The sequence below is a fragment of the Mobula hypostoma genome, chromosome 13 (assembly GCF_963921235.1).
Source record: "Mobula hypostoma chromosome 13, sMobHyp1.1, whole genome shotgun sequence".
NCBI lineage: Eukaryota > Metazoa > Chordata > Chondrichthyes > Myliobatiformes > Myliobatidae > Mobula > Mobula hypostoma.
The window spans coordinates 40,182,828-40,200,223 of record NC_086109.1 but is presented as its reverse complement, the minus strand read 5'-3'; the positions used below and the strand labels follow the sequence as shown (position 1 = coordinate 40,200,223).

At 41.1% G+C, this 17,396-nt stretch overlaps 1 protein-coding gene across 7 annotated transcripts in view; it reads right to left on the bottom strand.

Moving 5' to 3' along the window:
• Positions 1-17,396, bottom strand: part of LOC134355549 (neuron navigator 1-like) — a 664,756-nt gene that overhangs the window by 13,166 nt on the left and 634,194 nt on the right. For all 7 annotated transcript variants that reach the window (XM_063065565.1, XM_063065568.1, XM_063065567.1 and 4 more), the window contains one exon: positions 8,328-8,525. In XM_063065565.1, the coding sequence (XP_062921635.1) occupies positions 8,328-8,525 (198 nt within the window). The remainder of the gene's footprint in view (positions 1-8,327; positions 8,526-17,396) is intronic.

Genomic DNA, 17,396 nt, shown 5'->3' with positions numbered 1-17,396 from the left:
ACTGGCTCTCTAGATTTAAAATAACCAAAATGACTTTAAGAGTTATATAAAGCCTGTTAATATTTGTATAGGCATTCAACAGTCTTTTTCTATGCATACACTTAAAAAAGAAGTTAAACCTCAATAAATGACCCCTCATCAATAAATGAGGTGTGCCTTTGGTGTCCTTGCGCAGAAAAACTGAGCAGAATTTGAAGTGCTTCCACAAATGATCACAAGCAGACACAATAAGCAGGCTATTCCAGACTGGGTTTTGAGCAATGAGGAAGGGTTAATTAGCAATCTTGTCATGAGAAGCCCCTTGGGTAAGAGTGACCATAATATGGTGGAATTCTTCATTAAGATGGAGAGTGACATAGTTAATTCAGAAACAAAGGTTCTGAACTTAAAGAGGGGTAACTTTGAAGGTATGAGACGTGAATTAGCTAAGATAGACTGGCAAATGACACTTAAAGGATTGACGGTGGATATGCAATGGCAAGCATTTAAAGATTGCATGGATGGACTACAACAATTGTTCATCCCAGTTTGGCAAAAGAATAAATCAAGGAAGGTAGTGCACCCGTGGCTGACAAGAGAAATTAGGGATAGTATCAATTCCAAAGAAGAAACATACAAATTAGCCAGAAAAAGTGGCTCACCTGAGGACTAGGAGAAATTCAGAGTTTAGCAGAGGAGGACAAAGGGCTTAATTAGGAAGGGGAAAAATGATTATGAGAGAAAACTGGCAGGGAACATAAAAATTGACTGTAAAAGCTTTTATAGATATGTAAAAAGGAAAAGACTGGTAAAGACAAATGTAGGTCCCCTATAGACAGAAACAGGTGAATTGATTATGGGGAGCAAGGACATGGTAGACCAATTGAATAATTACTTTGGTTCTGTCTTCACTAAGGAGGACATAAATAATCTTCCAGAAATAGTAGGGGACAGAGGGTCCAGTGAGATGGAGGAACTGAGCGAAATACATGTTAGCAGGGAAGTGGTGTTAGGTAAATTGAAGGGATTAAAGGCAGATAAATCCCCAGGGCCAGATGGTCTGTATCCCAGAGTGCTTAAGGAAGTAGCCCAAGAAATAGTGGATGCATTAGTGATAATTTTTCAAAACTCGTTAGATTCTGGACTAGTTCCTGAGGATTGGAGGGTGGCTAATGTAACCCCACTTTTTAAAAAAGGAGGGAGAGAGAAACCGGGGAATTATAGACCGGTTAGCCTAACGTTGGTGGTGGGGAAACTGCTGGAGTCAGTTATCAAAGATGTGATAACAGCACATTTGGAAAGCGGTGAAATCATCGGACAAAGTCAGCATGGATTTGTGAAAGGAAAATCATGTCTGACGAATCTCATAGAATTTTTTGAGGATGTAACTAGTAGAGTGGATAGGGGAGAACCAGAGGATGTAGTATGTTTGGATTTTCAAAAGGCTTTTGACAAGGTCCCACACAGGAGATTAGTGTGCAAACTTAAAGCACATGGTACTGGGGGTAAGGTATTGATGTGGATAGAGAATTTGGTTAGCAGACAGGAAGCAAAGAGTGGGAATAAACGGGACCTTTTCAGAATGGCAGGCCGTGACTAGTGGGGTACCGCAAGGCTCAGTGCTGGGACCCCAGTTGTTTACAATATATATTAATGACTTGGATGAGGGAATTAAATGCAGCATCTCCAAGTTTGCGGATGACACGAAACTGGGCGGCAGTGTTAGCTGTGAGGAGGATGCTAAGAGGATGCAGGGTGACTTGGATAGGTTGGGTGAGTGGGCAAATTCATGGCAGATGCAATTTAATGTGGATAAATGTGAAGTTATTCACTTTGGTGGCAAAAATAGGAAATCAGATTATTATCTGAATGGTGGCCGATTAGGAAAAGGAGAGGTGCAACGAGACCTGGGTGTCATTATACACCAGTCATTGAAAGTGGGCATGCAGGTACAGCAGGCGGTGAAAAAGTCGAATGGTATGCTGGCATTTATAGTGAGAGGATTTGAGTACATGAGCAGGGAGGTACTACTGCAGTTGTACAAGGCCTTGGTGAGACCACACCTGGAGTATTGTGCGCAGTTTTGGTCCCCTAATCTGAGGAAAGACATCCTTGCCATAGAGGGAGTACAAAGAAGGTCCACCAGATTGATTCCTGGGATGGCAAGACTTTCATATGAAGAAAGACTGGATGAACTAGGCTTGTACTCGTTGGAATTTAGAAGATTGAGGGGGGATCTGATTGAAACGTATAAAATCCTAAAGGGATTGGACAGGCTAGATGCAGGAAGATTGTTCCTGTTGTTGGGGAAGTCCAGAATGAGGGGTCACAGTTTGAGGATAAAGGGGAAGCCTTTTAGGACTGAGATTAGGAAAAACTTCTTCACACAGAGAGTGGTGAATCTGTGGAATTCTCTGCCACAGGAAACAGTTGAGGTCAGTTCATTGGCTATATTTAAGAGGGAGTTAGATATAGCCCTTGTGGCTACGGGGATCAGGGGGTATGGAGGGAAGGCTGGTGCAGGGTTCTGAGTTGGATGATCAGCCATGATCATAATAAATGGCGGTGCAGGCTCGAAGGGCCGAATGGCCTACTCCTGCACCTATTTTCTATGTTTCTATGTTTCTATAATTAGGAGAAGCTTGGCAGGGAGCTTAAATTGATCTAAAGGTCTGGGCAGTTTTCTGGGTGGGGAGCACTTCTAGTGCAAAGCTTTAAAGCAAATGTTATTACTTTAACGTTGGATGTAATTCGTAACTGATTTTCAAACATCCATTAAACATCCATTGCCTGGTTTGGCAAATTCCCACTGAACAACACTGGAGCTGCTAGACTAAACAAAAAGAAACCTCTGCCTATAAAATTCAATGCTTTTAGAATTTGTAATTTTTGAAATTATGAGCAATTACTAGTATAATTTAGAACATCGTGTGTCCCTGAAACAAATATATTGTAAATGGCAAGTAATTATGAAGACATTGTAGAATTTCTTTCCTGTGACATTAATAAGGAATAAAGAACAGCGTCCCAATAATGGGATGAGGTCTCACAGCTCATTCAACTTCAGTCACCATACTGTGATCACCAATAATAACAATTAAGCAAATTTCTCTGGGGTTCTCTAAAAAGAACAAATTAGTTCCGGTGACTAATATATAACTTGAATCTACAAGGACTGCAATAGCAATTATCTATTCTTGCAACTTAAAAGACCTTTATAAAAGAATGAACATTAATTAACTGGAGGATCTCAATATTGCCTCTTGTTTTGAACTTCAATAGGTTTTCATGTGTAATAACAGCACAGTTGTTTAAAACTGACAGTATGTGAAACAAGCTTTAGTGAACAGAATCAAATAATCACACATTGAGCATTACCATATCAAGTAGTTAAAGCTGCAAGTAAGTTCAAGGCCTGGATGCCTCTTCAGTCAACTAAACAACTTGAAATCGTTACATACGACAGCCAGAGTCATGATACAGAGAGAGAGAGAGAGAGAGAGAGAGAGAGAGAGAGAGAGAGGCCATGTATGGATTTTGGATGGAAATGTTAGTGAAACAGCTAAACTGTCAGTAACTCCACCATTATCATAAAAGGCAAAATTCCAAAAGTTTTGCAGTTTTCCAGTGTTTTGCCATTGGCCCGTCACCTACACTGCATTACTGGCGTATTCATTGAGTTCAGTGTGTTAAGGTGAAGTTGCAGTGGTTCCTCACTAACAGCCTGCAATCACTCGGGCCTGGTGCACTGAGTATGTCACTGTTAACTTCACTGGAGAAAATGATTGCAGTGGCCTTTGGTTAAGTGTTGGCTCAGTTTATTTACTTCCAGATTGTTTTTATATGTCTCAAGGTCTATTTTAACTTAATGCTTCAGTGGTTTTAAGAAGTTATGATATCCTTTTGAAATCTTGAAGCATGCACATATTTGAAGTACAGTACTGTGCAAAAAGCCTTTTATGTGGTTTCAGAGGGTATGGCCTCTACAGAGCCCTGATCTCAGCATCACCGAGGCTGTCTGGGATTACCTGGAGAGACAGAAGCAAGCAAGACAGCCAAAGTCTGCAGAACTGTGGTAAGTTCTCCAACCTACCAGCCAGTTTTCTTATAAAACTGCATGACAGTGTACTTAAGAGAATTGATGCAGTTTTAAAGGGTCACACCAGATATTGATCTGATCTCCATCTCCATCTGAAACGGGAGCAGCCGAGCATCAGACTGGAAGTCCCTACAAATGACTGTGAGGATCATAGGGATCTCCCTATCATCTATCGGGGACATTGATCAGGAGTGCTGAGTACACAGGGCCCTTAGTATTATCAAGGATCCCACCCATCCATCCAGCATCCTCTGACTTTCTACCATCAGGCAGGAGACTCCGATGCATAAAACCAAGAACGGTCAGAATGGGAAGCCGTTTCTTCCGTCAGGCTTTTAGACTTCTGAACTCCCTGCCACATTGCATTTGAAGTTTCATTGGTTAATCTGTTTTGTACCTTACAATATTTAATTCATGCACTTTACCTTGTTTATTTATATGTAATTCATCTGTAGATTTTATCAATACCTTCCTAAGTTATTGTACACACTGATTTGGAGAAATATTGTTTGATCGTATACATGCATTTTGTTAAATGACAATAAACTTGACTTTAGTTTTTCTTTACTGTATACTGCTCTTTATAGTAATTTATTTTGATATTTAGAAACTTTTCATTTGATTATTTTTGAAAGCATCTTTGCTTTATAGTTTTTTTACATGTGCCTAAGATTTTTGCACAGTACTACATCTGACCACTTTGAAGGACATTGGGATCATGAGTCAGCCAGTTGTCAATGTCTTTTCCCCACTTTATGTAAGAGGAGTTTGTGCTGATGACCATCAACCTCCACCATATGATTAAATTACATAGCTGTGCAGGAGAGACTCAGAAAGGGTAACAGTCTGGATTTCTTCAGGAAGGTTTAGACTTTATTGCAAGTCAGCACTGAGAACTGGGTACTCACTGCAGACCATGTTCTGTCTCAAGGACAAACATAAGCCTCCTATATTATAGTGAATGCCGAACTTATTAGATACAAACTATTGCAGAGACCCTGGCAGAGGTAGTAACATAAACTCAACCATAGATGAAGTGCCGGAGAATTGGAGAACAACTAATATTGTTTCATTGTTCTAGAAAGGCTCTAAAAGTAAACCAGGAAATTATAGGTCAGGGAGCCTGACGTAAGTAGTGGATAAATTATTGGAAGGCATTCTAAGGGGCAGGATATAAGTAGCCGGATGAACAGTATGTGATTATGGATAGCCAACACAGCTTAGTGGCATGGTAGGTCGTGTCTAACCAATCATATAGAACTTTTCGAGGAGGTTAGTAAGAAAGTTGATGAAGGAAAGTCAGTAGATGTTGACTACATGGACTTCAGCAAAGCCTTAGTCAAAATTCTCACGGGAGGCTGGTCAAGAAGGTTCAATGACTTGACGCTCAGATTGAGGTAGGAAATTAAATGCAATATTGGTTTTGAGGGAGAAGCTAGAGAGTTGTACTTTGTAGATAGTTGACACTCTGACTGGAGGCCTCTGACCAGTGGTGTGCCTCAGGAGTTGGCGCTGGGTTCATTGCCATTTTTCATCTACATTAGTGATCTGGATTCTAATATGGTAAACTGGATCAACAAGTTTGCAGATGACACCAAGATTGGACAGCGAGGAAGATTATCAAAGACTGCAGTGGTCTCTGGAAAAAATGGTACTGAATGGTAGGACACTGAGGATAGCAGTAAAACAAAGAGATCAAGAACACAGATCCATACTTTCTTGAATGTGATGTCATGGGTAGATAAAGTCATAAAGAGAGCTTTTTGGCACACTGGCCTTCATAGATGAGAGTACTGAGCACAGGAGTTGGAATGTTACACTGAAGTTGTATAAGATATTGGTGAGGCTAAATTTGGAGTACTGAGTGCAGCTCTGGTCACCTACCTATAGGAAAGATATCAATAAGGGTTGAAAGAGTACAGTGAAATTTTACAAGTTTGTTGCTGGGACTTGAAGACCTGAGTTATAGGGAAAGATTGAACAGATCTAGACTTTCTCTTTACCCTGGAGCGCAAGATTTGATAGAGGTATACAAATTTATGAGGCTTGTAGATAGGGCAAATGCAAGCAGGCTTTTTCCACTGATGTTTGGTAAGACTAGGTTAAGTGTGGAAGGTGAAATATTTAAGGGGAACCTGTGGAAGATCTTCTTCACTCAGAGGGCTTTGTGAGTGTGGAACGAGCTACTAGCAGAAGTGGAGGGTGCAAGTTCAGCTGCAACATTGAAGAGAAGTTTGGATAAGTACATAGATGGGGATGGCCATTGTCCAGATTCAGGTTGATGGGATTAGGCAGAATAACGGTTCAGCATGCACTAGACAGGTTGAAGGGCCTGCTCTGGGCTGGTTTCCTAATGGCTCCTTTTCTCTATTGTTACCGTACTGAATTGTAACCGAAGAGGTATATTATAAACACAAACAAACAAACAGTTTCTCTTGAAAGTCACTTTAAGGATTAATACAAGAATTACCATCTTGGGGATATGCAGTTAATACTCGGCGCAACCCACTGTAATATCATTTCTCGTCTATTAAAGGAACAATTCCCAGTTCAATCATATAGAATAGAATGTCTGTTATTGCTCCCCAAACAATACACATAAATGTCACGATGTGCACTGGCAATATCGGAACCCAAACGTGGAGGAAAAACAAACTCTGATATACATAAATATCAAGATTATATGCATATTGAGAAATCAACATAATTCCAAAAATATTCAGAGGAATTTTTAGGTTGTGGGGGTTCAGCTGACAAGTCATTCACAAATCATTACTCTTGCTCTTATAGCCCACCTCTGGATGCTATTTATTCTAAGTTATTCCCTTTCTGACCCCTATGTAGGCTGATGTCATTCTTCTGGCATTCTGTAGCCCGCTCTTTCAAATCAGCTGTCATCACCCGTCTCCTCAAAAAAGATTGCCAATCCTTGCAAACTAATGGCCCAACTACAACCTCCTTTTTCTCTACAGTACGAACGTGCTGTGTACTCGATGTTACCAGAGTTAATACTGAATCTACCTGCGGCAGTCCAATTTTTAAATCGCAGAATATGCCCCACCTGAGACAGGTAGGGAGGTGAAAGGTGGGACATAGTCTGGCACTGAAAATCCAATTGCTGCTGATTACACTGTACCATGAAGGAGAGTGTGGGGAAGAAAACTCTGGATAGATGGTCTTCTAGCAAGGAATTTAGATGTTGGAGAGGGGAGGATGGTAGTGCTAGAACTTAAGATCAGAGAAGTCCAAACTGTGGAATGCAACACACACAAGATGCCGCGGAAACTCAGCAAGTCAGGCGGCATCTCTGGAGGGAAATAAAAAGTTGACGTTTCGGGCTGAGACCCATCATTAAGCACTCTTCAAGGGGAAAAAAATTGCAATCCTCTACAAGGTAGCCTTTATCTGGTGGGTTCCTTCCTCATACCTCAATTAAACTTGTTGTTACCATTGCATGCTGATTACAACATGTTCATTAGAACCCTGTAGCTTTGTTTTGGGTTTTTCCAGGTATCTGGTAAAATTAGAACTAGATTAATTTCCAGCTTATAAGTGGTTCTTTAAATAATTTTTGCAAACAGGTATAGTCAGGTATTCTTGACCTAGTTCAGCAAGTTGGACACTTTCTCTAGATAGTCCTAAGCAGATGCTGATCAGGCAATTCAGTGTGACACTCAGACAGAAGCTGGAGATCTGAAATAAAAGCAGAAAATGCTGCAAAGTCATCAGATCAAGAAACAGCTGTGGAAATGGGAAACAATGTTAATATATTAGGCCAAAGATAATTCATTATTCTTGATGGGTTAAAATCTGAACTCAGGGTGAAACTCATCTTCAGCCTGATTCAGTAACTGTTACCCTTTCCATAGCTGTTACCTGATCTGCTGAGTGTTTCCAGCATTTGCTGTTCATAATTGATATTCAGGTGTAATTGATAGGTAATAATATATTGCTGAAAGTGCTGCCTTTCAAGTGAAATGAAAAGTTGAGATGTAATCAACCAATTTTGGTTCTATAGAAGACCCTTATAAATTTGAAGGAATTATTCAAAGAACAGAAGCTCTTTCAGTTAAAATATGGATTCTTCTTGATCAATTCCCACTTATATTTTATTAATTCACCAGCAAAAGTAATCACAAGTATAAAGTGCTATTTCAATATTTGATATCCATGCTTACTTTCCTGTTGAAGTTAATAAAATTCCGAATCTCAGCACCAGTAATTAATAAGGCAAAGCTGATATGCTTACAAGTGGATCAGATTCAACTGAAGCAGGGGCTGTCTCTTTGATCTTCCTCTCATCTGCGGGAGGTCCTGTAACATGTGATCCTATACTTGGAGGAGGCAAGTGGAAGATCTTGGAGCGGTCCTGCGAAGCATTTGACCAAGGTAGAGTATCCTGCACCCACTTAGCAGGGTCTTCCCACACAGCTTTCCTTCCATAGGTCTAAGATAACATTGGAAAAAAAAAGCATTGTAATAATTGTATCCAACTGCTCAGGAGATGTTCTGAAAACATAGGGAATTCAAACATGTTTTTCTAAAACCAATTCTACTTTTCATGTTGATTCAGGAGAAAATATCTACGTATTATGTTCCTTTTCTGAAGCAGAGGTTTATTTAAATTCTGTTGAATGCAAGTAATTTTACCCTCCAGCTGTAAACTTAGATGTCATTGAGTGAAATGTCAGAGTCTGGTTGATCTGATTGGGTGAAGTATCTGAGAGGAGAACAGCTTGTTTAACATAATGTCAAAGTTATTTCACTGCCATGTTTTAATTGCCCACAGCTTTAGTTTTCTATTCCCTATTTCAGTCCATAATAATCTACGTTAAGTAAAGATGATCATTTGTTATCTGTAAAGCATGTACGTCCTTAAGGTGACATTAATTCTGAGACTCAACAACGAATATGTCTAAAGTGAAACATTTACTGGCTTAGGAGGCGGTGCAGAGGAGGTTCACCAGATAGATTCCAGAGACGAGGGGGTTAGACTATGAGGAGAGATTGAGTTGCCTGGGACTGTACTCGCTGGAATTCAGAAGAATGAGAGGAGATCTTATTGAAACATATAAAATTATGAAAGGGATAGATAAGATAGAGGCAGGAAAGTTGTTTCCACTGGTAGGTGAGACTAGATCTAGGGGACATAGCCTCAAAGATTCAGGGAGTAGATTTAGGATGGAGATGAGGAGGAACTGCTTTTCCCAGAGAGTGGTGAATCTATGCAATTCTCTGCCCAATGAAGCAGTGGAGGCTACCTCGGTAAATATATTTAAGACAAGGTGGGACAGATTTTTGCGTAGTAGAGGAATTAAGGGTTATGGGGAAAAGGCAGGTAGGTGGAGATGAGTCCATGGCCAGATCAGCCATGATCTTATTGAAAGGTAGAGCAGGCTTGATGGGTCAAATGGCCTACTCCTGCTACTATTTCTTCTGTTCTTAAATTAGTTGAATTTGTGTGTTATTTGCACATAGGGTTGGGAATAAGTCATGGTAAACTTAGACCTAAGTCATAGAATAGTCATGGCACATTTACTCAGAATCAGAGAAAATACGATCAAGGGTGAATTAGTCATTGCAGTACAAATACAAATATGATTGTGAGGCCAGTAGTATAAATATGTCATACAGTTTCATTCATCAATCCTGCACTCTCATGACCAAGCCTAAATCAGTATTGTTGAAGTTGGAGAGCCAGGCTGCGATGTTGCAGTCTAAGGCCAAAACAATGTCAATGAGATGGCAGAGGGCTAATTCAGAATGTATAGAGATTTGCTTTCATCCTGTCACAGAGACCTACAAAAGCATGGACACAAGCAGATATCAGACTCTGTGACATTCAAGATCTATGTAATCAGATTACAGTTTTAATTATGTCAATAATTATGATCTAAGTAACAATATATTGGTAATAGAAGAAATATTAGCTAGCATGGATTTGTGTAAAAACTATCTAAAATATCAATAGAAAACAGATTTAAGCAGAATGGACAGTAATAAAAAAATCAACCAACAACATCAAATATGCAAGTGCTTAATTTTCATAAAAATATGACCATTCTATAAAAGCAAAGTTGCTTTTCAGGATATGATCTATTATTCATGGTGGGCTGAATTCATTAACAGACAACCATCATTATTATATTATACTTATAAATACCCTTGTACTTCTTCAAGAACTAGCAGTTAAGATGGTTTGGTTTCTCACTCCTCACTGATATCTTGCTGAAGGACATTGTCCATTATTGAACTGATCCACAAAGAACTGCAGCAGACTTTTGCCAGCAGCATCTAATGTCTCAGGTGGGTTTTAGTGCATAATTAGCCGGGAGTATCTTATCAGGTCATTACTCTACCATGCCAACGAGAACATGCAGCCATACAAAAGATGCAGCCACATCTTGCAGGATGTGGGAAGGCAGGGAGACGTCCAGTGTCCCTGACAACTACAAATGTGAGAAGTGCATCCAGTTGCAGGTTCTAACAATACACGCTTAGGAGTTGGAGCTGGAACTGGTTGAACGCCGGATCATTTCGGCAGGCTGAGGGAGTGATAGATAGGACATATGGAGAGGTGGTTACACCCAAGGTGCAGGACGCAAGAGACTTGGTAACAGTTAGGAAGGGGAAAGGGGTTAAGGAGATAGTGCAGATAGTGCCCTGTGGCCACCCACCTCAACAGTATCACTTTGGATACTGTTGGCAGGTTTGACCTAACAGAGGAAAGCCACCCACCGTGGTCAGGTCCTTGGCACTGAATCTGGATCTGCCACTCAGACGGGAAGGGAAGAGAAGAGGCACGTTGCGGTGACAGGGATTCATTAATTATGGGAATGGACAGGAGTTTCTGTGGGGGAGACAGGATTTCTGGATGGTATGTTGCCTCCCGGGTGCCAGGTTCTGGGATATCTCGGATCGAGTCCACAGCATTCTTAAGAGGGAGGGTGTGCAGCCAGAAGTCTTGGTCCATGTAGCTACCAATGACATGGGTAGGATGACTGACAAGGTTCTGCACTGGGAGTTCAGGGAGTTATGTGCTAAGTCAAAGGACAGAACCACCAGGGTTGTGATCTCAGGATTGCTACCCACGCCACATGCTAGAGAAGCCAGAACTAGGAAGATTATATGGTTTAAAATGTGGCTAAGCAGATGGTTTAGGAGGCAAAACAGAAGATTTTTGTATCATTGGGCTCTCTTCCAGGGAAGGTGAGACATGTACAGAAAGGATGGTTTGCACCTGAACTGGAGGTCCTAGTGGGAAGACTTGTTAATGCTGAACAGAGGGGTTTAAACTAGAGTTACAGGGGATGGGAACCAGAGTGCCAGAACAGTTAGTGGAGGGGATATGAAGGCAAATATTGGTTCGACCTCAGACAAAATTAGGAATCAAAAGGTTGAGCGACTAGTGTCCTGAGCTCCATATGCTTCAATGCAAGAAGTATTGTAGGAAAGGCAAGTAATAGTGCTGAAGATGAGGTAGCTGGTTTACAAACAGAGGCAATGTGTAGTAAGGAGACGCTGTTGATAGGGCAAAATTGCAGTCAACAGGATGAGTTGCAACATAAAAGGCAGACAAAATTGAAATGGTGAATACAGGACTGAAGGTGTTATATTTTAATGTGTGCAATATACTGAATAAGGCAGATGAACTTGCAGCACAGTTGCAGACTGGCATGTATGATGTTGTAGGCATCACCAAATCATGGCTGAAAGAAGATTAATAGCTGGGAACTGAATGTCCAAGGATACACATTGTATTGAATAGACAGGCAGGAAAGCAGAGGGGGCTATGTTGCTCTGTTGGTAAAAAATGAAATCAAATCATTAGAAAGAGTGACATATAGTTGGAAGGTGTTGAATCATTGTGGATGGAACTAAGGAACTGCATGGGTAAAAAAGAGCTTGATGGGAGTTGTATACAGACCCCCAAACAATAGTAAGAATGGTCTACATATTACAACAGGAGATAGAAAATACTTGCCGCTTGCCCAAAGGGCAATGTTACTATAGTCATGGGGTATTTTAATTTGCAGGCAAATTGGGAAAATTAGGTTTGTGCTAGATTCCGGGAGGAGGAATTTCTTGAGTGCCTACGAGCAGCTCATGTTTGAGCGCACTAGGGGATTAGCTATTCTGGATTGGGTGTGGTGCAATGAACCGGAATTGATTAGAGAGCTTAAGGTAAATGAACCCTTAGAGGCAAGTGATCAAAATATGATCGAATTCACCCTGAAATTTGAGAAGGAAAAGCTAAGGCAGATGTATCAGTATTACAGTGGAGTAAAGAGAATTACAGAAGCATGAGAAAGGAGTTGGCCAGAATTGATTGTAAAAGAACACTGGCAGGGATGATGGCAGATCAGCAGTGGCTGGAATTTCTGGGAGCAATTTGGAAGGCTCAGAATATAGACACTTCAAAGAAGAAGAAGTATTCTAAAGGCCAGAAGACATAACTGTGGTTAACAAGAGAAGTCAAAACCAATATAGAAGCCAAAGAGAGGGCACATAATAGAGCAAAAATTAGTGGGAAGATAGAGGATTGGGAGTTTTAAAAACCAACAGAAGGTAACTAAAAAAGTCATTAAGAAGGTAAGGATGGAATATAAAAGTAAGCCAGCCAGTAATATTCAAAAGAATACCAAAAGTTTCTTCAGATACATGAAATATTAAAGAGAGGCAAGAGTGGATATCGGACCACTGAAAAACAATGCTGGAGAGGTAATAATGGGGAATAGTGAAACGGCAGATGAACTGAATAAGTATTTTTGCAGGAGGCAAAGAGTGAAATAAAGGGAGCCTTTACTGACTGGCTGCCGGTAACTAGTAGTGTTCCACAGGGGCCTGTGTTGGGACCAATTCTTTCTATGTATTATGTCAATGATTTGGATGATGGAATTGATGGCTTTGTTGTAGAGTTGGCAGATGATGTGAAGATTGGTGGAGGGGTAGGTAGTTTTAAGAGAGAGGCTACAGAAGGGCTTAGACAGATTAGGAGAATGGGCAAATAAATGACAGATGGAATGCAGTGTTAGGAAGTGTATGGTCATGCACTTTAATAGAAAGAATGAAAGGGTTGACCGTTTTCTAAATGGAGAGAAAATACAAAAAACTGAGGCACGAAGGGAGTTGGGAGTCATTGTACAGGATTCCCCAAAGGTTAATTTGCAGGTTGAGTCTGTGGAGAGGAAGGCAAATGCAATGTTAACATTCATTTCAAGAGGACTAGAATATAAAAGCAAGGATGTCATGTTGAGGCTTTATAAAGCACTGGTGAGGCCTCACTCGGAGTATTGTGAGAAGTTTTGGGCCACCTACCTTAAAAAGGATGTGCTGAAACTGGACAGGGTTCAAAGGAGATTCACGAAAATGATCCCAGGATTAAACGGCTTTTCATTTGAAGAGCTTTTGATGGCTCTGGGCCTGTATTCACTAGAATAAAGAATGAGGGGTGACCTCATTGAAACCTATCAAATGGTGAAAGGCCTTTACAGAGTGGATGTGGAGAGGATGTGTCCTATGATGGGAGAGTCTAAGACTAGAGGGCACAGCCTCAGAATTGAGGGATGTCCTTTTAGTACAGAGATGAGGAGAAATTTCTTTAGCCAGAGAGTGGTGAATCTGCGGAATTCATTGTCATACGCAGCTGTAGAGGCCAGGTCTTTATATATATTTAAGGCAGAGGTTGATAGATTCCATGTTCCAAACCTACACTGGTAATACTCCCCAACTCTTCCTTCACAACATTGACGATTGCATCTGTATTGCTCCATGCACCCATGCTGAGCACGCCAATTTCATCAACTTTGCCTCCAACTTCCACCCTGCCCTTAAATTCCCTCAGTCTACTTCTGACACCTCCCTCACCTTTCTCGATCTCTGGAAACAAACTCTACCAACATCTTTTATAGACTTACCAATTCCAATGACTATCTTGACTATACCTCTTCCCACCCTGTCTCCTGTAAGAATGCTATTCCCTTTTCTCCATTCATTTGTCTATGCCCAATCTGTTCCCAGAATGATACTTAGCTTTCCAGAATATCAGAGATGTCCTCCTTCTTCAAAGAATGGGGATTCCGTTCCTCCACTACTGACGCTGCCCTCACTCACATCTCCTTAATTTGCTGGACACCTCCGTGCACCCCATCTTCCCTCCACCTTAAGGAATAGAGTTCTTCTCGTCTTAACTTACCACCCCATGAGCATCCAGTTCCAAGGCATCATTCTCCACAACTTCCGGCATCTCCAAAGGGATCCAATCTTCACCTCCCCCTCCGCTTTCCACACGATTATTCCCTCTGTGATACCCTTGTCCATTAATCCCTCCCCACTAATTTCCCTCCTGACACTTATCCCTGTAAGCGACCAAAGTACTACACCTGTCCATTCACCTTCAAAGAGGGCCCCAAACAGTCCTTCCAGTGTGGCAACACTTCATCTACAAATCTGTTGGGGTCATCAATTGTATCCGGTGTTCCCCAAGCAGCCTCCTCTACACTGATGAGATCTGTTGTAAACATTAGGGGACCGCTTTGTCAACACCCCATCCATCAAAAGCAGAATTTTCCATTCACCAATTTTTAAAATTCCTATTCCCATTCTTGTTCTGACATGTTGGTCCATGGCCTCCTCTTGTGCTACAATCAGAGCACCCACAGTGTAGAGGAGCAACATATTATATACAGACTGGGTAGCCTGCAACCTGATGGCATAAACATCAATTTTTCCTTCTGTTCATTTTTTTCACTCCACCTGCCATCTTCTTCTATTCCTCACTCTGACCTCTTACCTCTCTTCACCTGCCTATCACCTCCACCTAGTGTCCTTCCTTCTTCCTTTTCTCCCATGGTTCACCCTCCTCTCTGATCAGACTCCTTTCTCTCCAGTCCTTTATCTTTCCTACCCTCCTGTCTTCACCTATCATCTTCCAGCTATCCTCCTTCCCCTCCCTCCCACCTTTTAATCTGGCATCTGCCCCCTTCCTTTCCAGTCCTGATGAAGGGTCTTGACCCTGAAACATCGATCGTTTATTCATTTCCATAGATGCTGCCTGACCTGCTGTGTTCCTCCAGCATTTTGTGCATGTTGCTTTGGATTTTCAGCATCTGCAGAACTTCTTGTGTTCATAACGGTGCTATCTCAGTTGTATAGCCTACCAAAACTCAATCTACAATTACACAAGAATAGTAATTACCTAACCACAATATTCAAATAGGGTTGCACACATAATACTGCAGAACATTAGCGTCAACAGCATCTTCAAAAAAATAGGTAGAACGAATGTAAACAGGAGAAAAAGAACTTTTGAAACTGCAGAAACAAGGGTTGGATTTACAAGACATGACAGTAGAGTAGCAGTTAGTGCAATGTTATTACTGCTCAGGGCATCAATTCTGGTGTCCTCTGTAGGAAAGTTTGCATGTTCTTCCTGTGTGTGTGAGTTTCCTCCGTATGCTCTGGTTTCCTCCAACAGTCCAAAAAAATACTGGTTGGTAGGTTAAATTAGTCACTGTAAATAGTCCTGTGATTAGGTTAGGGTTGAATTGCTGGGCAGCACAGCTTGGTGGGCCAGAAGGGCCTTTTGTGCACTGTATCTCTGAATAAATAAAATACAATAATATAAACTATGAGACAGTAGGAACCATCTGTCCACCTGTCATGGATTAGGATTCTCACCCACAGATAATTAACCAAGACTTAACAATTCATCCTCTGCCCCACTGAGTGCCCCAGCCTTAACTCCAGCACCAATGATGACTGGACCTCCCACTGATCAAAAACATCAACAAGCCTCCCCCATTTCTTTATCTTTTATTTTTCCTTTTAAGATGCTCCTTCGACCAGGCATCTGTCTTTACTGCTCCTTTGGTGAAAATGTCTGATAAAGTTCCCATGAGATGTATCTTAGTATACTAAAAGAACTGTAAATATACATGTTTTATTTTAAGATCATTTAGAAGTCTCTGCTATATCAGGCTACCTCCTTAAAAAAATGAATTCATTCCTGAATTGGTCCTGATATAATAAATCTGGAAATGGAATCATATTTGTAAATGTTTCATAGAAAAAAAGAGTCAACTATATAGCAACACACATCAAAGTTGCTGGTGAACGCAGCAGGCCAGGCAGCATCTCTAGGAAGAGGTAGGGTTGACGTTTCAGGCCGAGACCCTTCGTCAGGACTAACTGAAGGAAGAGTGAGTAAGAGATTTGAAAGTGGGAGGGGGAGGGGGAGATCCAAAATGATAGGAGAAGACAGGAGGGGGAGGGATGGAGCCAAGAGCTGGACAGGTGATTGGCAAACGGGATATGGAGACAGCTTATCCACTGATGTCTACTATAATTTTGGATCTCCCCCTCCCCCTCCCACTTTCAAATCTCTTACTAACTCTTCCTTCAGTTAGTCCTGACGAAGGGTCTCGGCCTGAAATGTCGACTGTACCTCTTCCTAGAGATGCTGCCTGGCCTGCTGCGCTCACCAGCAACTTTGATGTATGTTGCTTGAATTTCCAGCATCTGCAGAATTCCTGTTGTTTGCGTCAACTTTATAGAATTAAGATATACACGAGTTCCCTCTATGGATTATTGCTCTCTGTAGCAAGCTTTGGCAATAGTGCCAGCAAAATTGACAGGAAGGCCTTTTAAAATACAACCCTTTTCATATGATTTTTTAAGGTTCCTGACTCATTTTTGGACAACATGTGTGAAATGGAACAACCTGCAGTCTGACTTGCATGTGTTAATTCATTTTGTCATATTTATGCAATTAAAGCAGCCAAACTTCAGTCAGCTGAAAGATAAATTTGCCAAAAATACTGAAACCAGCACAACCAAAGCAAACTAATGGTCTAGAAGTTCATTAGAACAAAATACATGTGACCATTTGGCCCATAGAGCCTGCTCAGCTATTTAGGAAGATAAATATTTTTAGTTCAGTCTTGTAACTACTTATTCTCTTAATAGGCAGAAATGTTTGATATCTGAATGAACTCAGTGACTGAGCCTCCACAGTCCACTGAGGCAGAAAATGCCACAGAATGCACCCTCTGAATGAAGATATTTCTTCTCATCCCAATCCTAAATGGTCTATTCCTTGTTCATCCCTTATCATAGATTCTTCATTCAAGGGAAACGACCTCCCTGCATCCTGCCTGACAATATTCCTTGATATCTAGGGTTCTCAGTGCTTACCTTCATTCGCTTTCACACTTCAGACACACATCGGCTCTGAGCTCTCACCATTTCACTTTTAAAAGACTTATTTGTCAGATGTAGATTTACATCACCAGCAAGTGCTCACTACATACTTCTGCCA